At 39.0% G+C, this 23592-nt stretch overlaps 2 protein-coding genes across 2 annotated transcripts; both read left to right on the top strand.

Moving 5' to 3' along the window:
• Positions 1 to 935: 935 nt before the first annotated feature.
• LOC132636478 (chaperonin CPN60-like 1, mitochondrial) lies at positions 936 to 2819 on the top strand. Its single transcript, XM_060353404.1, has 3 exons — positions 936 to 2040; positions 2196 to 2220; positions 2319 to 2819. Exons 1-3 carry the CDS (start codon positions 2003 to 2005, stop codon positions 2598 to 2600), a joined length of 345 nt encoding a protein of 114 aa, XP_060209387.1. The 5' UTR covers positions 936 to 2002; the 3' UTR covers positions 2601 to 2819.
• A 1328-nt stretch (positions 2820 to 4147) lies between these two features.
• LOC132636408 (uncharacterized) lies at positions 4148 to 6819 on the top strand. The gene is made up of 3 exons (XM_060353296.1): positions 4148 to 4462; positions 5799 to 5933; positions 6497 to 6819. The coding sequence occupies exons 1-3, from the start codon at positions 4424 to 4426 to the stop codon at positions 6662 to 6664; spliced, it is 342 nt and encodes a 113-aa protein (XP_060209279.1). The 5' UTR covers positions 4148 to 4423; the 3' UTR covers positions 6665 to 6819.
• Positions 6820 to 23592: the final 16773 nt, after the last annotated feature.

Below are 23592 nucleotides of genomic sequence, written 5' to 3'. Positions count from 1 at the left end.
CGTCTGGCTGACTACCTGAACCTGTGGGCATGAAACCAGAGTCCACAAGAATGGACGTGAGTACGAACAGTGTACTGAGTATGTAAGGCATGAATAATAACATAATACGAAGTGTGAAACATAACATAAGATAAGGATGGCATGTGCCTCCAATTGCATCTTAAGGCAGATATCATGCATACTTAGCTTTTTCACAAAAACATTTCTCATACATATATAACATAATAGTGTGGCGGAACGTGCAACCGGATCTATAAATATATTATATTGCTTCGGAACGTGCAGCCCGATCCATATATATATATATATATATATATATATATAATAGTGTTGCGGAACGTGCAACCCGATCTATAAATATATTATATTGCTTCGGAACGTGCAGCCCGATCCATATATATATATATATTATATTGCTGCAGAACGTGCAGCACGATCCATACCCATATATCCCACATCTGGGAAGATATCATAATATACCAACAGATTAGGTGGTTATGCGTATATAATGCCTCATCTTTCCCTATATCCCATATACATATATAATATACATATATAATATAAGTAGCATGCATGAGAGCCCAAATAAAAGCTAAAACTCTATCAGAGTGACGTAAGGTCGGTAACCTCTTATTTATGTTATGGAGCAATCATCATCGCTATATCTCACCTTGAAGGAACAATTATCATAAGGTGAGGTCAACAACAATGAATGAAATCAAGAAAATCATGAAATATACTCAATGATCTCATGATAGCATTAAAACCATAACTTTGGAGTTTCTAGAAATAATATCATCATCTTCATCATTATCATCGTAAAAGCATACTCATCTTTAGCATAATCAGACTTTAGGAATCATGAATATCTACACTACTAAAAACTCAGCGTTTAGTGACGGAATATTAGTGACAGACCATATTCTGTCGCTAATTAACGACGGATTAGCTACGGATTTCTCATTTTGTCGCAAGAAAAGCAACTAAAATTTTATCTCATTATATAGTGACGGATTAGCAACGAAAACTGAGTTTCGTTACTAATAATTAGCGCGAATTTTTGGCGCCTTAAATTTCACTACAGATTTAGCAACAGAAGAGGCGCGACAAATTTTATTTTTAATTAGCGACGGATTCAGCAACGAAATATCCGTCGCTAGGCCTTTAATTTTTCTACAAAAAAATATATATTTGCAGCAACGGAATATTTTGTCGCAATATTAATTATTAAAAGAAATGAATGTATTATTTAGCGACGGAATATAAAATCCGTCGCTATTCCGTCGTTAAATGTAAAAAAAAAAGATATCTCCTAGCTAGGGTACACATTATTTCATTTCCAAACACAGCAGCCAACACGGATAGAGAGATAGACTGTGCGAAATTACTAACATAGAGAGAGAGAGCACAACATAGATCAAAATAATGTGAATCTAGGGTTTCTATTGTGTTTTTCTCTTCTTCTACTGCAACTTTTATCTAAAGGAAAGGTATGTTTTGATTTTTCTATGTTTTATGGGCAGTTTCTTTCTTCTTTATCTCCTTCTTTTTATTTTCTGACATTAAATCTATCTGTGTTTTCTTGCTTATTATCTAAAGGACAGAGTGTCTTTAAGTATTTTTTTGGGCTAAAATCGAAGTTGGGTGTGTTGAAAACTGTTGGGTTTATAATTTATTTGAAGGTTAAGTGTTGGGAATCTCTATTTCGGCCAAAATCTGATGAAAATGGAAATTCGACCTTTGTTTGTGCTAAATCTTGTAGGATAATATTATTTGGTGGTTAAAGTTTGTTTTAATTCGTTGCATGTCGAGAAAAAGCTTGAAGAACTCAACATTCTTTATATTCTGTGATTTGAAATCAGTGTTAGTGAACTGGGTTTCTTACTCGATTTTTTTTGTTTCAGTTTGTCATTTTTTTTAACTAAAAGGTGAATGATATTTTATGTTTCAATAAGTTATTTCAGCTTGTTCTTCTCTCTTAGCAGCATTTCTCATTAGCAAAATGTATCGTTTTGTAGCAAATCTTGCTTCCAAAGCCAGGTAATATTCACATTTTATAACTTGGATTTTTCTGTTAGAAAAATGTATTCTTTATTACTTTTAAGAAATACCCATTTTCTTGTTTTTCTTTTTTGTGTTAGAAAAATGTAATCTTTATTACTTTTAACAAATACCCATTTTCTTGTTTTGTACAGAGTGGCAAGAACCAACACCCAACAAGTGAGTACTATTTTGCAAGATACTTTTTTTTTTTTTTTGGTATAGATCAAGAAGAGCTGTATTTTGGATTGTCTGTTTATAAATGGTTTTTGTTGCAGATTGGTGGAAGGTTAAATTGGAGTAGAAGTTATGCTGCAAAGGATATTAGATTTGGTGTTGAAGCTCGAGTTGCAATGCTTCAAGGTATTGAAGAACTTGCTGATGTTGTTAAAGTCACTATGGGTCCAAAGGTGAATTTTTTATCAACCCCATTAGTCAATACACTCTGTTTGTTATATAGATTGTTTATATATTTATATGTAAACAATTCAACCCCATTAGTGAATACACACTGTTTGTTACATAGATTGTTCATGTATTATTATGTAAACAATGTTTAGTATAAAATATTGTGACTTATAGTACTTGAAATGTTACTGCATCTTTAGAAGCTGAAATAAGTGTCAGATTGCTGATTGTTTTTTAGGCAAGCAACTGCTATAGTGGAGACATATTTTGTGCCTTACTTTGCTATTTGATGAACTGCTACTACATTTGAATGAGTTTTGTATCTGCACTTTGAGAGTTGTTTACTGTGTTTGAATGATTGCATTTACAACAAACATATGTGGTCTTTGAGATAGAAACTCCTATACTTGATTGGTGCCTACTTTTTCCAAACAAGAATTGATGCTACATTGCCAAAATCCTGAATAAAAATTGCTGCACTTTTAGTCATTTTGCTGTTGTATGTTGGGGTAAAATTGTTGCTCTTAATATATAGTTGTGCATTTGATAGAAGCTGTTACACTTGACATGATTGTTGTCTTTTAGAAGGAAAAGAAATGACTGCGTTTTGTTAAAACACAGAAGATGATATACTTTTTTTAAATGACATTTATTGAGACTGCAAGATCTGCGTAGTTCCTAGATCTCCTTCCGTCATTTTGTTATTAAAATGTTCATGCTGTATTGTGGAGAACTAGTACGATTACTTGAGATAAGACGATTACTCATGTCAAAATTCAATTATTATTGACAAAACGGTGAGAATGATTTCTGCTGAGTCTATTTGGGGCGTTTCGGCAGTTCTTGCTCTTTTTGTATTGTAGCTATGTGTGCAGGCATAGATTGACATCATGCCAAGTTTATGTTTCTGTGCTTTACTGATTCTACTTGCGGAGTATAATATGCCCTTTGCTATTTGGTGATTTGTAACACTATGAAGTTGTAGTTGCAAGACTATAGCAGCCAACCGATATATGTATGCTTTTGTTACAAATGGGATATAAAGCTGCATTGCTGTTGATGTTCTATGTTGTTACTGGTGTGCTTTTAGTACAGTATTTTTAGCATTTTTGTACTGCTAATGCTAATGAAATACAGTGCAAAAATGCTAGTTTTTCAGCATTTCTACACTGCGTTTTCAGCATTTCTGCACTGCGTTTCAGCATTTCTGCACAATTTTACAGCATTTCTGCACAGCGTTTCAGCATTTCTGCAATGCGTTTCAGCATTTCTGCACAGTTTTTCAGCATCTCTGTACTGCGTTTCAGCATTTCTGCACAGTTTTCCAGCATTTCTGCACTGCGTTTCAGCATTTCTGCACAACGTTTCAGCATTTCTGCACAGTTTTTCTGCATTTTTGCACTGCGTTTTCAGCATTTCTGCACTGCATTTCAGCATTTCTGCACTGCGTTTCAGCATTTCTGAAATGCAGTGCAAAAATGCTAAAAATACTGTACTAAAATGCTGAAACTTAGTACAGAAATGCTGAAAAACCTATGCAGAAATGCGAAAAATGCAGTGCAAAAATACAAATACGCAGTGCAGAAAAAAAATCACTGCTGAAGTACAACACTAAAAAAATACTGAAACGCAATTTAGAAAATCGTGCAGAAATGCTGAAACGCAGTGCAGAAATGCTGAAAACGCAGTGCAGAAATGCTGAAAAACTGTGCAGAAATGCTGAAACGCAATGCAGAAATGCTGAAACGCTGAAAAATTGTGCAGAAATGCTGAAACGCAGTGCAGAAATGCTAAAAACGCAGTGCAGAAATGCTGAAAAACAGTGCAGAAATGCTGAAACGCTGTGCAGAAATGCTGAAAACGCTGTGTAGAAATGCTGAAAAACTGTGCAGAAATGTAGACCATATCTCACCATATCTCCAATAGTTCCTTTGGAGGATCACAAGATCTTCAAATTATTGAGAAGTGCTATCCCATGCAGAAAAGTATATTCTTGACGTTGACAAATGAGCAGGTTTATTCTTAACTTTCTAATATATAGGTGTTGATCGTGTTCGTTTCCTTTGAACTTGAATGCCAATAAAGATGGCTGAATACAATCTATGAATTACCAATGTCGTTTCATGGTTTTCAATTACTGTTTATTAACTTGTCTATAAGAATGATTTGCTTGGAATAAGAAATACGTTTTAGTAGGAAAATTGCAATGTAAATTGGCTACGTCGATTGAGTCTTTGTATATGTAAAACCATTATTCTAAGAAGTTACATTTTGCATAACTTGGGGGCTTATCGAAATCCCTAATTTGCTGCTAAACTTGAAATGGAGTGACTGCTGCCTGCTGTTGGTTTTTCGAGCCACATTTGGAGTTGGGTTTGTTGGTAAGAAGCTGCTGCATTTTGGATCATTTGGCTGCTGAACTTCAAGTAAGCTATTACTGCATATTTTTGGTTAACCGTTACTGCAATTGGAGCCTTATCAGTGTTAAATGGGCAGGGCAGTAGTTGCCACATTCTGTTGTATAAAACACTGTTAGGATCAAGGGTGCTATGTTGTTACATCTCCTTATCAAGGTGTACTGTCTTAAAGGCTGTTGTGGCACTTTTAAATTCATTGTTGGGACAACCTTAAGATAAGTTTGAGTGTTGTTGCACTGAGAACATATTGCTGCACTTGGTGTCTATTTTGAGAACTAAGGTGTAATGGTTGTGCAGTTCTGAATTTTAATGACTCCTGCCTTTACATTTTGTTGTTTTGCTGCTTGGCCATTACCTACAGTTGGCTTCTATGATCGGTAATGAATTGAGATTAAATGGTTGCTTGGTTTTTGCCATAGCATTTTGGCCTAATAGTGAACGACATGTGCTACTACATTTTATGGGCTGTTGTTGTATTTGTGATTTGGCCATTGCATCTGATGAATTAAGCTCCTACATATGTTGGTGTTGGAACTGTTGTGCTATAAGGTTACTTGTTGTTCCATTTTCAACTAAGCCATTGCTTTTTTTTGTTTTGGGCTAAACATGAATCTGCATTGCTGTTGATGTTCTATGTTGTTACTGGTGTGCTTTTGCTGGAATTTGTAACACTGTTACTGCATATACCAAAGGCGACTTAATCTAAGGATGGGTACTTACAACCCCACCACAAGTCCACAACTAACTTAACCTTCCAGCTCTTATAATATACAAATGCCAATTAGTACCTAATTGTATATGCGAAGCTTATTTTTTTTTAGTCGGTCCAAAAAGAACACAGTTGTTATTGACTCTTGAAAACTAATGTTGTTATTGACTCTTGAACACAGTTAGTAATTTCTCCCATTGAATACAATTTAAATTTTTATGCAGGGGCAACCCCCTGATTGCATACTAAAGGACGCAAAAAACACCAGCAAGCTAAGTTATTCAAGTTTGCTTGGGAGCATTAATCCTATGAGCAGATCTAGAGTTTATCAAGCTTTGGCAGAAGAAGATATTAAAGCTGTAAGTAGATGAAATTAAAAACTAATGAATTATGAAATAGGGTCACTGGAAATCATACCTTTCTTATACTTGAACATTTGGATACTTTTCTCCATGTTACTTATAGTTTTGGTGTAAAGGGTTCTAGCTATGACGTGTAGATAATTGGGATATTTTGTTAAAATGGATATGGTTGAACAACACAAGCATAGTGTATTGTATACATTTTCCAACCATCTAAGTGCTATTAATGCAATTGATTAAACTTATCAGTAAAACATAAAGGAAAATATGAGTAGAAGGTGTAAACTTGTGGTATATGGTATTAGCTTAGTGCTAGCAGCCAATTAACTTGTGGTATATGGTATTAGATTAGTGCTAGCAGCCAATTAACTTGTGATATATGCATTTTGTGGGGCTTGTTTTAGTTTCTTTATAGTCTAAAGTTTTGGTTTCAAGTCTGTTTTGATGTTGATAAGTAATGAAACATTATTGATTGAGAGTAGTTCTTTCTCAGGATTATACGGCTTAAGCTGTAACCGTGACAAGATATCGGATGGCTAAAGCTCTTTTAATTTTTGCAGGATGCCAAGGGCAATGATGTTGATCTCAGTCTGATATTGATCAATGTGAAGCATATTACGAAGCTGCTAGGGGAACAAGGAAGAGAAGAATATATGGTCTTGGATCTCAAGCACAAAGTTATCTGCTTTTTGTTGGAAAGAACAAAATTATGCACTAACAATACTTGATGGATGTGTGGGTTCTTTTGGTAGTTGACAGCTTGGTGTTGTCGGTGTTTTGGACTTAACGATTAGGATTTCGCTATCTATTTTGAATCTTTTTTATAAATATTATTTTATGTGAATGTCAGTTATTTTTAAGGGTATTTATTACTTTGTATTTAGTATGTGTTAAGAGGTGTATTTAAAATAAAATAAAAAATTGGAAGAAAAATATTTGTGACCGATTTGCGACGGATTTTGGTCGTTGCTAGAGGGAAAACAGTAGGCTACAGACTGCGACAAACATTGAATTGTCGCTAAATGCAGGCACAAATAATTCAAAGATTTTGCGACGGATTAGCGACAATATTTTTGTCGCTAATTTACTAAAACGACGAAATGAAATATGAAATTAGTCACGGAATTCATAACAATAGCAACAACATAATCCGTTGCTATAATGTGGAACGGATTTCATACGTCGCTACTCTGTCGCTAAGTTTGCTACGGATTTCATTTTTCCATCACTAATAGGTTAGCAACGCGCAAAATCGCAACAGACGACATTCCGTCGCTAATCCGTCGCAACACATGTTTAGCAACAGATATATGCTGATTAGTGACGGAAAACGTCCGTCACTAAACGCTGTTTTTTTTGTAGTGTCTAGCTTGTGGGAATAAGGACATCATGGAAAATATGTATGAGTTCACAAGAAAGGAGTCATCATTGTCATCATGGTCATCATACAAAACATTTTGTCTTTAATATCTTAAAAACCTTGAGAACCAGGAACTTGTAGCTATTCGAGAACAAGGATGTCATGTAAGACATGTATGGAATCATAACGCAGGAATCATGCCTTTAGAAAGAAAGGGACTTTCCTTAACATACCTTTCAGTCTCCTTGGCCACTCAACGTTCATCGCTCCAAGCTCGTAAATCTACATGTAAACCATTCATACTTTTGTTAGGCTAAATATCATACGCCCATCTTAAGCCTTCAATTTAATTTCGTTTAGAATCTGTCGAAATTCAGGCAGCATCTCCCTGTTTATATGCCTAGCCTGAAATCACAATCCAACAACCAACAACAACAACAACAACAATAATACCAACATGAACAACGACATTATCAACACCAATATGCTCCATAAACCATCCCACACGATGTTTTTCAAATTACTCAACTAACCAACTTGTAATACGATTATTTAATAAATTTATCTCCGTCAATAAACCAAAATGAATATTAAAAAGGAAAGATTCATACCTTACTCCCGCTAGTACCGTAATATCTTCACCTTCTACCCTGAATTCAGGTCATGACTCGCATTAAAATTTGATGTGTGGAAGTTGGGAGAGGTTTCTAGAAGTTTGGGGTGGTTTGGGAGATGTTTGAATGAAGAATAAGGGAGTAAACCCTTTTTTATAACATTCTACGGACGGGTTGCACGGACCTAAAAAGTACTCAGCTCATTCGCGCAGGGTAGTGGCGCGTTCATGTTGGGTCATTTGTTACCCTTCTGTGCGTTCGCGGCACCTCTTGGCGCGTTCACGCAGAGCAATTTCCTAGCCTGCCAGCCCGATTTGTAACTTCCATATCTCCTTTCCCTTATTTCGTATCGACGAGCGGTTTGTTTTGCTGGAAACTAGACTTCATAAACATCAATTTAGGCTTTTCCTTTACATCAAAACTCGTCATATGCTAGAAGTTATTCCTTCCCCAAGTTGGCTGCTTGTCGGTTAAAGTTATTTTACTTAGCCATAATTCAACATGCTTATGTTTAAACTTGATGGGCGCTTTATCAAATGTACGGGGTGTAACATCCTTCCCCCTTAAAATATTCGTCCTCAAATGTTGTAGCTTGCGAGCTTACCATGTTTCCATTGATTGCCCTTTCTTAACCTTGATCTTCATACCCTTCTAATATGAGTTCATCAGTCTCCTCTCATTTTCCCTTAACTCTTTGTTGAATCCATCCATATGTTTTATAGTTTCCTACGGTTATGTATGTAATCAGTAGTCAACTAATATCCAGTTATCGTTCCGTTCCCATTAAGGTTATCTTGACTCTCAATGGCTACGGCTCTCATCGATTGGTCAGTACCCTTTTTATTTGCTCCTTGTCCCTCTACTAGTGGACAAACTCTCTTGCTCAGATATGACATCTTTCCTTGCTTGCTTTTCCGGTGCTATCTTAGACTGCCCTTTTTGTACTCATTAATCTTGTATATGTACCATTTCATCTCCTTATAACTCATCGATCGGACTCCTTGATTCTAACAATATCATCATAGCTCCATCTATAATGACGCCCAAATTATTTACAGTAGCATTTTATTGCCAACAACTCCCTACTTTATTTTCCTCATATTACCCATCTAGATAACCCATCCATCACATCCTCAGCGCAACCCCTTACGTACATATATACATATAGTACTCCTTCATCATTATTATTATCGTTTGTGGCAAGGTTACACTCATAATATACTAATAACCACAGCTCAAGCTAACTTACAACTCAAAATATCATTAATTTCATATTGGAACTCTTTCTCTAATTTTATCTCCTCAAATCTTGCAATATAAACCCTTAAGTATAGGACTAAGGTAAAATCTCACTTCGTCTTGATTTCCTTTCCCCACGAGTATGCTTGTCCTCGATTCCCTTGCACCGGTGATCATTTGAGATTAAAGTTAACCTTTATTCTTCTTTGACTCCTTACCGTTGTCCTTAGACCACTTGGATGTTCTTTTCATTACGATGATTTTATATGCTTTTATAACATATGCTCTCACATTCGACATAATCGGCGACTTGAAAGTGCTTTCTAATCTCTGGCAGTATTGCTATCTTTCCATCTATAAGCTTACTACCTTCCAGTTCTTTGGAGGTTATTGAAATTCCTATAATTATGCCACTTGTAGGACTTCCATCTCTTATAATACAAAGACTTCCCTTTTCGCATTGTACTTATGAAAGAAGGGTTAGCCTTACATACCTTTCCGCTCAACTATTTACCACTTGCACGCTCTCCTCCGAAGCTCACGTTTATACCTTCATTAAAGTCATACTATCATTAGAATCGATAGCTAGCATGCATGACTAAACTAGAGAAAATCGGGCAACTTCTTCTCTATTTATACGACATTCCTCTATAGTGTATTTCAACTCTCAAACGCCAACAATACATTCACAATACTACAACAATAGTCATTATTCATCCACATTATCCATATCCTAGACTCACTTTTCAATCAGCCATATCCATGGCCATAACACACGACTATGTCCATTCCCGTACATTGCTCATCTCATGTTCTCAACATAATTTATAACACATTTACATTACAATACACCAAGACTCATAACTCAATTCAAACTATTTCTCAAAATGGCACTATTCACATTCATGACCCATCTTGCCATACCTCTCTACAATCCAAGCATTTCAACTTTTAAATACCTTAAACAACATAGAAACATCATAAATATTACCTTAGATGTCGTTGGAACAAGCCTTGGTTGATAATACTCCACTTGAGCAAAACCCTAGTTTATCTCCAATGAGATTTCTTGACTTGTATGATCCTTAGTGGGTTTTCTTATACTTGATTCACTTAGTTTATGTTGTTGTTCACTAATAATCCTTGAATCCTTGTGGAATAAATGTAGAGAGAGGTTTTAGAGAGAAGGGGGTGTCATGTGGAAATGAAATAATGAACTTGGTCTCTTATTAATAACCTAAAATCTGATCTTAAATGAACAGTCGTCGAAAGGCACAGTGGTCGTAAACACAGTTTACGGTCCGTATTCTAGTTTACGGACCGTATTTCGTGGTCGTATTTAAGGATGACAGAAACAGAAAGTCAGGCTGAGGACATGGTGGTTTACGATTCAGTTTAGGGGCCGTATTTCAGTTTACGGTCCGTATTCCAAGTCGTCTTTAACCATTCCAGCATTTGACAGAAAGTTGAAGTTTTTGGAAGCTGAAATACGACATGTAAGTTTACAAACCGTATACCACTTTACGGTCCGTATTTCATTTTATGACCAACTGGCCAGAATGCAAACCTGCAACTTTTCACATTTCCAAAACCTATAATTAGTCATTGTGGAGCATAACCTACCTTTCATTGCAACTGCCTTTGAAATCTTACTTAGGGTCGTCAAACGTCGTTCCCTTCGTATTAACACATCATACACTCGTATTCTTCGTTAGTCTATTCACTGCACGTTCACGGGGGAATTCCCGAGGGGTAACATTTCCCCCCCCCCCCCCCCCTTCGGGGATTCTATACAAATTTCGCCAGAGTTTCCCCTATATTTGGCACTACCAACCTGTCGCAACAACCCAAAATATCATCGCCTCACAGGGCTACATCACAATATCAACATATCTATGGCCACACACGACCAAAATCATGAAAATGAAATCATACATACCTCATACCGCTGATGTTCCATCTTGAATCTCTCCCAAGGGCTGAAATAAATGAGGGTATCTGGATCACATACTTTCTTCCTCTTTCCATGTCATTTCTTCTCGTTTACTCCTTCTCCATAAAATCTTAACTGAGGCCACTTCTTTGTTTCTAAGCCTCCGTACTTGCCTATCTAGTATGGCAATGGGCACTTCTTCATAAGTCAACTTTTCTGTCACTTGCACATCGCTTATTAGCACGATCCTAGTAGGATCTTCAACACATTTTCGAAGCATCGAGAAATGGAAAACTGGGTGAACTGACTCCAAATCCGGAGGTAGATCTAATTCGTAGGCCACTTTGCCCACTTTGCGTACAATCTCATAAGGTCTAATGTACCGGGGACTAAGCTTCCCCTTTTTACCAAACCTCATTACACCTTTCATCGGTGACACTTTCAAGAATACCCAATCTTTCACTTGGAACTCTAAGTCTCTTCAGCGATTATCCGCATAGGACTTTTGACGACTTTGGGCTGCTAATAACCGATCTTGTATGAGCTTGACTTTCTCTATGGCTTGTTGGACCAAGTCTGGCCCTATCAGTCTAGCCTCTCTTGTTTCGAACCACCCAATTGGGGATCTACACTTTCGCCCATATAAAGCTTCATGTGGTGCCATTTTGATGCTAGAATGATAACTGTTATTGTAAGAAAATTCGATCAGTGGCAAATGGTCATCCTAATTTCCTCCAAAATCTATCATACATGCCCGCAACATATCTTCAAGAGTCTGAATGGTACACTCGGCTTGTCCATCAGTCTGCGGGTGAAATGCAGTACTAAGGCTCACTTAGGTCCCTAGACCCTCTTGGAAAGACTTCCAAAAATTGGCTGTAAACTGAGTTCCTCTGTCTGAGATAATAGATATTGGAACACCATGGAGTCTTACTATCTCTTTAAGATAAACCTTTGCATAATCTTCTGCCACATGTGTCGTTCTGATTGGTAAGAAATGAGCTGACTTGGTGAGTCTATCCACAATCACCCATATGTAATCATACTTACGGCGAGAACGGGGTAAGACTGTAATGAAGTCCATGTTAATCACTTCCCACTTCCAAGTTGGGATTTCTATAGCCTGCAACAATCCACCCGGTTTTTGGTGCTCGATTTTCACTTGTTGACAATTGGGACATTGAGCTACGAATTGCGCTATATCTTTCTTCATTCCATTCCACCAATATATCGACTTGAGGTCACGATACATTTTCGTCACTCTGGGGTGAACAGAATAACGGGAGCAATGAGATTCCCTCAATATCTGGTGGCGTAATCCTGCCACATTAGGAACGCATACTCTACCTCGGCATCGGAGAACTCCGTCTCCTATGATATCAAATGATGACTCCTCTTTCTGAGGGAGTGTATCTCTATAATGCATTAGCATGGGATCTTCATATTGTCGCTCTTTCACTTCTGCCACTAGCGATGAGGCTGCTGAATTCTGGATAGTAGTCCCCCTGCTACCTGAGTCCACTACTCGAACTCCTAAGCTGGCTAACTGCTGGAGCTCATGAGCCATTTCTCTCCTCTCGGGTCGTACATCACACAAACATCCCACAGATCTGCGGCTAAGAGCATCAGCTAAAATATTTGCCTTTCCGGGGTGATACAAGATATCAACATCATAATCTTTTAGCAATTCCAACCATCGTCGTTGCTGTAAATTCAGCTCTTTCTGCTTGAAGATATACTGTAGACTCTTATGATCTGTATAAATATCCACGTGGACACCATATAAATAATGTCTCCATATCTTTAACGCATGAACCACTGCGGGCAATTCTAAATCATGGGTTGGATAATTCCGCTCATGTTTCCGTAATTGCCTTGAAGCATACGCAATCACCTTACCATGTTGCATCAATACACAGCCTAGCCCAACACCTGAAGCATCGCAATAAACAACATATCCTTCCAATTCCTCTGGAAGTGTCAAAACTGGGGCGGAAGTCAATCTACTTTTCAACTCTTGGAAGCTACGCTCACAAGCATCTGTCCATTGAAACTTTGCCGATTTCTGGGTCAACTTTGTGAGTGGTGCAGAAATAGAAGAAAAACCTTCAACAAATTTCCTGTAATAACCTGGTAAGCCTAGAAAGCTACGAACCTCCGTAGGAGTTGTGGGCCTTGGCGAAGTCTTCACGGCCTCAATATTTTGACTATCCATTCGAATACCATCGGCTGCCACAATATGCCCCAGAAATGCCACTGAGTTCAACCAAAACTCGTATTTGGAAAACTTTGCGAAAAACTCTCGAGTTCGAAGGACTCCGAGGACAGTACGCAAATGATTCGCATGCTCTGCCTCAGATCTAGAATATACCAAGATGTCATCGATAAATACGATCACAAATAAATCCAAAAAAGGCCTGAACACATTATTCATCAGATCCATAAATGTCGCCGGTGGATTAGTTAGCCCAAATGACATCACCCGGAACTCAAATTGACCATATCTTGTTCTAAGGCTGTCTTAGGGATATCTTTCTCCCTAACTCTCACTTGATGATACCCGGACCTTAAATCAATCTTTGAAAATAGTTTGGTACCTGGCAATTGATCAAACAAGTCATCAATCCTCGGAAGAGGATACTTGTTCTTAATTGTCACCTTATTCAATTGCCGGTAATCAATGCACATTCTCAAGGAGCCATCTTTCTTTCGGACAAACAAGACAGGTGCTCCCCACGGGGATGAACTAGGCCTAATAAAGCCTTTCTCAAGAAAGTCCTTCAATTTCTCCTTCTACTCTTTTAATTCTGCGGGAGCCATTCTATAAGGAGGAATAGATATGGGCTTGGTGCCCGGCAAAACATCAATTGCGAAATCAATCTCCCGCTCGGGAGGAAGGCCTGGAAGCTCTTCCGGGAACACATCCGGAAATTCGTTTACTACAGGAACTTTCTGAAGAGTCGGCGATTCAGCTTCTACATCTTGAACCCGAACTAGATGATAGATACATCCTTTCATGATCATTTTCCTTACCTTTAGATAGGAAATAAACCTACACTTTGGTAACGCCGTATTCCCTTTCCATTCTAAGACTGGTTCTCCCGGAAATTGGAAATGAACAATCTTCATTCTACAATCAACATTGGCATAGCAAAAGCCCAACCAATCCATGCCCATAATAACATCAAAATCCACTATTTCTAGCTCATGCAAGTCAACTATAGTACGGCGGTCACAAATCAAAACTATACAATTTCCATATACTCGGCTAGCTATTACCGATTCACCAACGGGTGTAGACACCTCAAAAGGTTTAATCGACTCCCGCTCGACTCTAAATCGACCCCGGCTCGACTCTAAATCGACCCGCAATATATGGAGTAACATATGACAATGTGGAGCCCGGATCAATCAAAGCATATACATCATAAGAGAATATCGACAATATACCTGTGACCACGTCAGGAGAAGACTCAAGATCTTGGCGTCCAGCCAAAGCATAAACACGGTGCTGAGGACCGCTGGAACTAGGAACTCTCCCTCTGCCTCTACCATGGCCGACTTGCGCATGTGAACCTAGCCCCATAGGGCATACAGATGTTGAAGACCTGGCTACCGACCCTGAAGGCTGGGTCCTATCTCTACCCTGAACTCAGGGGTAATCACGCATAACATGGCCTGGTCGACCACATGAATATCAAACATTTGAGCCCATTCGGCATCGACCCCAATGCAACTTCCCACACTAGGAACATCGTAGTGCGGGTGGCCTTGCCTGACCGAATCATCTCTAAACTGAGACCCCGACTAACTCTGACTCGGCCCGAAACGAGTAGATCTATCGAATCTCTGGCCTGAAAACTGTGGAGGCGCAAAAGTCATAGAATATCCTGAGTGCCTGGACATCTGCTGCCTGTGCCCGTCTCTGAACTCACTCATCGGACCTGAAGATCTGGCCCTCTTGCTATGACCCCTATCCTGCTCGCGTTCACTTCTCTGCTGTTGTAAACTTTCTTCTAAGTTCTGACCATGAGCCTGAATGTGTACGATATCCATATTGTCCTGAAGGGACGCGGTCAAACCTCAATCCATCAAATGTGGCCCTAGGCCTTTTACAAATTGGTGCACTCGGTCACCCATATCCACTACCATGGCCGAAGCATACCTAGCCAAAGAATTGAAGCGGAGGCTATACTCTAGAGCACTCATACTACCTTGCCTCAAATTTAAGAATTTATCGGCCCTAGCTCGCCGAACTTCTGGAGGCATATTGTGTCGGAGGAAAGCATAAACAAACTCTTGCCAAACCGGGGGAGGTGTATTGGATCCTCGTGAAGCCATCCAAACCGTATACCATTGGATCGAGACATCTCTCAATCTATACGACGCTAACTCCACCGACTCGGTGTCCGAAACATGTATCAATCGAAGCGTCTTCAACATACCATCAATGAAGTCCTGAGGGTCCTCCTCTGGCTTTGACCCAAATAATTTCGGAGGGTTCAACGTAATGAAGTCACGGGCCCTTGCACTAACAACCCTGTCACCTTGTCCTGAAGTTTGTCGCTGAGTCTGAGCAGCAACAAACTGGGTAAGCAAATGTATGGCCTCCTTCACATCATGGCCTGAAGCATCTGGTGGGAGATGTGGAGGTGCTGGGGCTTGGGATGAGGCTCCCTCACACTCCTCTAATATGTGTACTGAACGGAAGGACTGAGATTGAGCCGCACTCTGTGACTCACTTTCCTCTACTACCGGTGGTGATGCTCTTTCAGGCCGCTTTTCTGCCACTGTCTTACTCTTTTGGGCTGTCGTAGCCTTTCTCTTTACAGGCATTTCTGAAATAGACAATACACGATTAAAGAACAAGAATTTCTCATATCATAGCTCTACCGCACGATTCTTACGAAGAAAGAAGGTCAATCATTCCTAAAATGCCCGCAACTTCTTATTTATAAGTGTGGCGCGCAACACACCCATAACCAAGACTCTACTAGAAACGACTCATAGACACACCCTAGGACTGAACTGCTCTGATACGACTTTTGTCATGACCCGTCTAGGGGGCCGCGATGAGCGCCCGGTGCTAGCCCACCGGGCACCCCTTGGCTTACACTTATACTTACATCTAGGTGAGCCACATAATTAAACATACATTTCTATTCATCATTCATGCTAGTCCCATCGGAAGATAATGCTTTCATATCACGGTTGGCATCTATACCACGTCAATGTACATGAGCCTACAAGGCTATCAAAATGATATACAAAATATAGGCCAACAAGGCCAGACATATCTAACCATATACACGTGACTACGAGCCTCTAATGAGAGTATAACACATCACATAAGCGGGACAGGACCCCGCAATGCCTATAATTATGTACACAAAAGAATAAGTACCCAAAAGCTATGGCTCCGAACGAAATGGAGCTCTGCTAGGTGGTCTCTGAGAATACCGCTATGGATCGAGCCGGTCTCCCTGTGCACCTGCGGGCATGACGCAGCGTCCACAAACAAAAGGACGTTAGTACGAAGAATGTACTAAGTATGTAAAGCATGATCAATATCAATATAGAAGCATAATAAGCAACATGAGAAATAGCACAAGATGGGAGACAGTAATATCATCGTCATAGGCACTTACTTGCCGTGCATAGGATCTTTCCGTTCTGTATTTGTACTCGTATTCGTATACATACCTTTATTCACATTCATATCGTATCATATTCGTATTCATACTCGTAACCATATCATATACATAACATTTATATAGCATACCCGACCATGCAGGATCGATGTTTCATACATACTTGGCCAACCAAGGCTCAAGGTTACTCATACCTGGCCCTACCAAGGCTTCAGGGTTACATCTACCTGGCCCTACCAAGGCTTCAGGGTTATCTGTACCATCTGCAGAGGTGTGCGCGCATTACGTAATCGTATACATACTTATTTACATATCTTATCCGGCCTCATAAGCTCGGGGTTCCATAATAGTCATACATAGACACATATACATAATAACTCATAAGCATCTTTACTATTTACATCATTATCATAATCGTCATCAACATCGTTATTACTATTATCGTGATTCATCACATTTATCTTTATAGGCTTACTCGTCATACGAGGGATTTAGTACAATCGTGGCATATCACGAATCATGAGCTTACTAGCTTGGAAGATCAAATCATTTGAAGGATATCATAGTCTCATAGAGGATTTAGATATTTGGCCAAAGAACCATGCCTTATGAAAGAAGGGTTAGCCTTACATACCTTTCCGTTCAACTATTTATCACTTGCGCGTTCTCCTCCGAAGCTCACGTTTCTACCTTTATTAAAGTCATACTATCATTCGAATCAATAGCTAGCATGCATGACTAAACTACAGAAAATCGGGCAACGTCTCCTCTATTTATACAACATTCCTCTATAGTGTATTTCAACTCTCAAACGTCAACAATACATTCACAATACTACAACAATAGTCATTGTTCATCCACATTATCCATATCCTAGACTCACTTTTCAGTCATCCATATCCATGGCCATAACGCACGACTATGTCCATTCACATACATTGCTCATCTCATATTCTCAACATCATTTATAACACATTTACATTACAATACATCAAGACTCATAACTGAATTCAAACTATTTCTCAAAATGGCACTATTCCACATTCATGACCCATCTTGCCATACCTCTTTACAATCCAAGCATTTCAACTCTTAAATACCTTAAACAACATAGAAACATCATAAATCTTACCTTAGATGTCGTTGGAACAAGCCGTGGTTGATAATACTCCACTTGAGCAAAACCCTAGTTTATCTCCAATAAGATTGCTTGACTTGTATGATCCTTAATGAGTTTTCTTATACTTGATTCACTTAGGTTATGTTGTTGTTCACTAATAATCCTTGAATCCTTGGAGAATAAATGTAGAGAGAGGTTTTAGAGAGAAGGGGGTGTCATGTGGAAATGAAATATTGAACTTGGTCTCTTATTAATAACCCAAAATCTGATCTTAAATGAACAGTCGTCGAAAGTGCACAGTGGTCATAAACACAGTTTACGGTTCGTATTCTAGTTTACGGATCGTATTTCGTGGTCGTATTTAAGGATGACAGAAAGAGAAAGTCAGGCTGAGGACATGGTGGTTTACCACTCAGTTTAGGTGCTGTATTTTAGTTTACGGTCCGTATTCCAAGTCGTCTTTAACCATTCCAGCATTTGACAGAAAGTTGAAGTTTTTGGAAGCTAAAATACGACATGGCAGTTTACGGACCGTATACCACTTTACGGTTCGTATATCATTTTACGACCAACTGGCCAGAATGCAAACCTGCAACTTTTCACATTTCCAAAAACCTATAATTAGTCATTGTGGAGCATAACCTACCTTTCATTGCAATTGCCTTTGAAATCTTGCTTAGGGTCGTCAAACGTCGTTCCCTTCTTATTAACACATCATACACTCGTATTCTTCATTAGTCTATTCACTGTACATTCACGGGGGAATTCCCGAGGTGTAACACATAACATGACATAAGGATAGCCTGTACCTCCAATTGCCTCTTAAGGCAGATATCATGTATGCTTAGCTTTTTCACAAAAACATTTCTCATACATATATAACATAATTGTGCTGCGGAACGTGCAACCCGATTCATAAATATATTATATTGCTGTGGAACATGCAGCCTGATCCATATATATATATATTATATTGCTACGGAACGTGCAGCCCGATCCATACCCATATATCCCGCGTCCAGGATGATATTATAATATACCAACAGATCAAGTGGTTATGTGTATATAACGCCTAACCTTTCCCCATATCCCATATACATATATAAGATAAGTAGCATTCATGAGAGCCCAAATAAAGCTACAACTCTATCGGAGTAACGTAAGGTCGGTAACCTCCGATTTATGTTATGGAGCAATCATCATCGCTATATCTCACCTTGAAGGAACAATTATCATAAGGTGAGGTCAACAACAATGAATGAAATCAAGAAAATCATGAAATATACTCAATGATCTCATGATAGCATTAAAATCATAACTTTGGAGTTTCTAGAAATAAGATCATCATCTTCATCATTATCATCGTAAAAGCATACTCATCTTTAGCATAATCAGACTTTAAGAATCATGAATCTCTAGCTTGTGGGAATAAGGACATCATGGAAAATATGTATGAGTTCACAAGAAAGGAGTCAGCATTGTCATCATGGTCATCATACAAAACATTTTGTCTTTAACATCTTAAAAACCTTGAGAACCAGGAACTTCTAGCCATTCGGGAACAAGGATGTCATGGAAGACATGTATGGAATCATAACGCAGGAATCATGCCTTTAGAAAGAAAGGGACTAGCCTTAACATACTTTTCGGTCTCCTTGGCCACTCAACGTTCATCGCTCCAAGCTCGTAAATCTACATGTAAACCATTCATACTTTTGTTAGGCTCAATGTCATACGCCCATCTTAAGCCTTCAATTTAATTTCGTTTAGAATCTGTCGAAATTCGGGCAGTATCTCCCCTGTTTATATGCCTAGCCCGAAATCACAATCCAACAACCAAAAATTGCAACAACAATATCAACATCAACAACGACATTATCAACACCAGTATGCTCCATAAAACATTCCACACAATGTTTTCCAAATTTCTCAGCTAACCAACTTGTTATATGACTATTTAATAACTTTAGCTCCGTAAATAACCTGAAATGAATATTACTAAGGAACGATTAATACCTTACTCCTGGTAGAACCGCAATATCTTCACTTTCTACCTTGAATTCAAGCTAAGAATCGCCACTATATGATTTTATAATCGCAACTACACGCTGTCCGGACCAAAATTCGGAGATTATACTTCGTTTGTGTTAAAATTTGATGTGTGGGAGTTGGGGGAGGTTGCCAAAAGTTTTGGGTGGTTTGGGAGATGTTTGAATAAAGAATAAGGGGGTAAACCCCTTTTTATAACACTCTTGGCTCGGGTTGCGCCGACCTAAAAAGTACTCAGCGCGTTCGCGCTGGGTCATTTGTTACCCTTTTGCGTGTTAGCTCCACCTCCTGGCGGGTTCGCGCAGAGCAATTCCCTAGCCTGCCAGCCTGACTTTTAACTTCTATTTTCCTTACCCTGATGTCGTATTGACGAGCGATTTATTGCGCTGCAAACTAGACTTCATAAACTTCAATTTAGGCTTTTCCTTTACTTCAAAACTCGTCATATGCTAGAAGTTATTCCTTCCCCAAGCTGGCTCCTTATTGGCCAAAGTTATTTTACTTAGCCATAATTCCACATGCTTATGTTTAAACATAATGGGCGCTTTACCAAAAGTACGAGGTGTAACATATTCGTGCTAGCTAAGAAAATCCTCCAAGTAGGATATTGCTGGATGACAATGGAAAGTGATTTCTGTAAGATTTTACAAAAAAAAACCATCAATGTCAAATTCACGACGATTTAATCAAAGTACCACCGAACGTGCTCAACGCTACGAGTTCACCCTGGCCCTTCGTCGCTTGGGGTATGGATGTCATTGGACCCATCGAACCCGCCACCTCAAATGGGTATCAATTCATTTTGGTCACCATTGGCCACTTCACAAAATGGGTGGAGGCAACATTACACAAATCAGTGACAAAGAAAGTAGTAGCTAATTTTGAGCAAAACAGCATCATATGCCGCTTCGGCATACCTAAGTCCATCATAACGGATAACGGGGAAAATCTAAATAGCCTCTTGAGGAAGGTTATCTATGAGCAATTCAAGATTACTCATTGAAACTCGATGGCCTACTGGCGACAGATAAATGGGGTTGTGGAAGCGGCCAATAAGAACATCAAGATGATATTAAGAGAGATAATGGACAACTACAGGCATGACTAACTGCCATATGCTTTATTGAGATACCGCACCGCAGCTCGAGCTTCGACAGGGGAAACTCCTTACTTGCTTGTTTATGGTACTAAAGCAGTCATACCTGCCGAGGTTGAGATACCGTCTCTAAGAATCATTCAAGAGGATGAATTGGATAACGCATAATAGGTTCGAGCTCGACACAAGAAATTGACTTTAATTGATGAAAGGAGGATGGTTGTAGTATGTAACGGTCAACTATACTGACAGAAGATAGTGCGAGCCTTCAATCAAGGCTCAACTTTTCCAGATAGGGAAAAAGGTGCTCAAAACATTTTTCCTGCATCAGGAGGAGTACAAAGGGAAGTTTGCTCTTAATTGGCAAGGCCCCTATGTGGTTCGCAAAGTAATCTCTGGAGGAGCAGTGGTACTAGAAGAGATGGATGGGAAAGAGTGGCCCACGCCAATCAACTCGAACGCAATCAAATGCTACTATGCGTGAGGACACGTCTCTTTAATTGTAATGGCATCTATTTGCTTGTAATAGTCATTTCATTTATGTGTGTTAGTTATTCCTTTGCTTGTAATCGTTTGTAATAGATAGGAAATACCAACCGAATTTCTTGTAATATGAACGACATAATGACCTGACTTCCCCACAGTGGGATACGTAAGCAGTCCATTCGGGACCCAGTCGCTTTATTAGTAAAAACCAAAATTCATTTACTTTTACTCCGAACTACGTTCGACCTGATTCCTATTGCTTAGGATATGTAGGCGCTCTTTGAGGTCGATCGTACCAAAAGAAAAAACCAAGAAACCCATACGAAGCCTCAGAGTTAGGACTTCAAGAAAGACGCAGACCTGTAATGAAGAGATTGCCGCACAAGCCTAACTGGGGCAGAAATGTTTTAAAGGGTCTCAAAAATTCGCACCGCCAACCCGTCACAAGAATCAGCCAACTCAAAGTCCCAAACTGGGGAAATTTTTTTGAGAGGACCTCAAAATTTCTCATTCTTAACCAGTTCAACACCCTAAACTGGGGCAAAATTTATACATTTAGAGATTCGACACAAGAGTTCGTCAGCCAACATAGATCTAGACTGGGGCAGAATTTTTGACAGGGTCTCAAAAATTCCACACAAGAAAATGAGGAAACCATAGTCATTAAGTAAAAGAGAAAGGATTGTTTCTTGTTCGAAAGCACATGTCATGACAATTAGCTTCACAACATTAAAAACGATGCATTGGTTTTAATAAGTAACTAACTCTTGCTTAACATTGAAAAAATATTTTTTCTTGCATGATTGAAATAAATTCATCTTCCGAATATTGAATCCAAAGGAATTAGGGTCCAAGAAAGCCGGTGAGGCCAAAGGTGTGGCAAGAGTCAGCAATACAAATCAAATTTAAGAGGAAACTAACCCCTGCTGATGCAAAGACCCCATGTCATTAGGAGGACAACCTATTTTTCTAACTTTGTTTCTTCTGCAGGTAAAAACGATTCACTAGAAAAGGCCGAACTCGCCGCTAGAGATAGGGTTTGAAAAGTATCTAGCCACGAGGGCTACAAAAGGATCTGAATGCCATAAGGGCAAATATCTAGCCACGAGGGCTACAAAAGGATAGAAATTCCCTAAGGGAAAATATCTAGCTACGAGTGATAACAAAAGGACGTGAACGCCATAAGGGAAAAATATATGGCCACAAGGGCTACATAAATGACCAAATTTCGACAAGGTCAAATAGTCGACCAAAGGGTCACCGCGAAGCAAAATGGCACATCTAGCGACGAGGACAGTCAACATAAAGGACAAAAGAAAGATGATTTAGAAGGGGTCGTATCTGTCATTTTTCATTTTCCATGAGGGACATTCATTCTTTTAATTTTCCATAAGGGCAAATCATTCATTCTTTTCATTTTCCATGAGGGCTATTAATTCTTTTCATTTTCCATGAGGGCCATTCATTCATTCTTTTTATTTTCCATGAGGTCCATTCATTCTTTTCATTTTCCATGAGGGCCATTCATTCATTCTTTTCATTTGCCATGAGGGCTATTCATTCATTCTTTCATTTGCCGAGAGGGCCATTCATACAAGCATTGTCAAGAGGACCATTCATACAAGCACTGCCGAGAGGGCCATTCATACAAAAATTGCTGAAAGGTCCATTCGTACAAATATTACCGAGAGGCCCATTCATTCAAACATAGCCGACAGGGCCATTCGCTAAACATTTTTTAGAGAGCCATTCATACAAACATTGCCTAGAGGGTCATTCATACAAACATTGCTGAGAGGGCCATTCATACAAACATTGTCGAGAGGGCCGTTTATTCAAACATAGCCGAGACGGCCATTCATTAAAAAAATTCTGAGAGGACCATTCATACAAACATTTCCGAGAGGGCCATTCATTCAAACATTGCCGAGAGGGCCATTCATACAAGCATTGCCGAGAGGGACATTCATGCACGCATTTGCCGAGAGGGCTATTTCATTCAAACACTACCATAAAGGTCATGCATTTATACAAATTATCAGACGTAATCAAAGGGTCAAAGCGATGTAAATCAGGTCAGATGACTGCAGTTTTCGCTCCGAAGGTCA

The sequence above is a fragment of the Lycium barbarum genome, chromosome 1 (genome assembly GCF_019175385.1).
Source record: "Lycium barbarum isolate Lr01 chromosome 1, ASM1917538v2, whole genome shotgun sequence".
NCBI classification, from domain to species: Eukaryota; Viridiplantae; Streptophyta; class Magnoliopsida; order Solanales; family Solanaceae; genus Lycium; species Lycium barbarum.
Note: the sequence above shows the minus strand (reverse complement) of the source record. Positions and strands in the feature narration are given on the sequence as shown.

Bases quoted from the DNA above. Each gene is read 5' to 3' on its own strand.
- LOC132636478 (XM_060353404.1), top strand. From the start codon at position 2,003: ATGTATCGTTTTGTAGCAAATCTTGCTTCCAAAGCCAG. The intron at 2,041-2,195 runs GTAATATTCACA...TGTTTTGTACAG, and splicing joins AATCTTGCTTCCAAAGCCAG to AGTGGCAAGAACCAACACCC. The intron at 2,221-2,318 runs GTGAGTACTATT...TTTTTGTTGCAG, and splicing joins CAAGAACCAACACCCAACAA to ATTGGTGGAAGGTTAAATTG.
- LOC132636408 (XM_060353296.1), top strand. From the start codon at position 4,424: ATGCAGAAAAGTATATTCTTGACGTTGACAAATGAGCAG. The intron at 4,463-5,798 runs GTTTATTCTTAA...ATTTTTATGCAG, and splicing joins TGACGTTGACAAATGAGCAG to GGGCAACCCCCTGATTGCAT. The intron at 5,934-6,496 runs GTAAGTAGATGA...TAATTTTTGCAG, and splicing joins CAGAAGAAGATATTAAAGCT to GATGCCAAGGGCAATGATGT.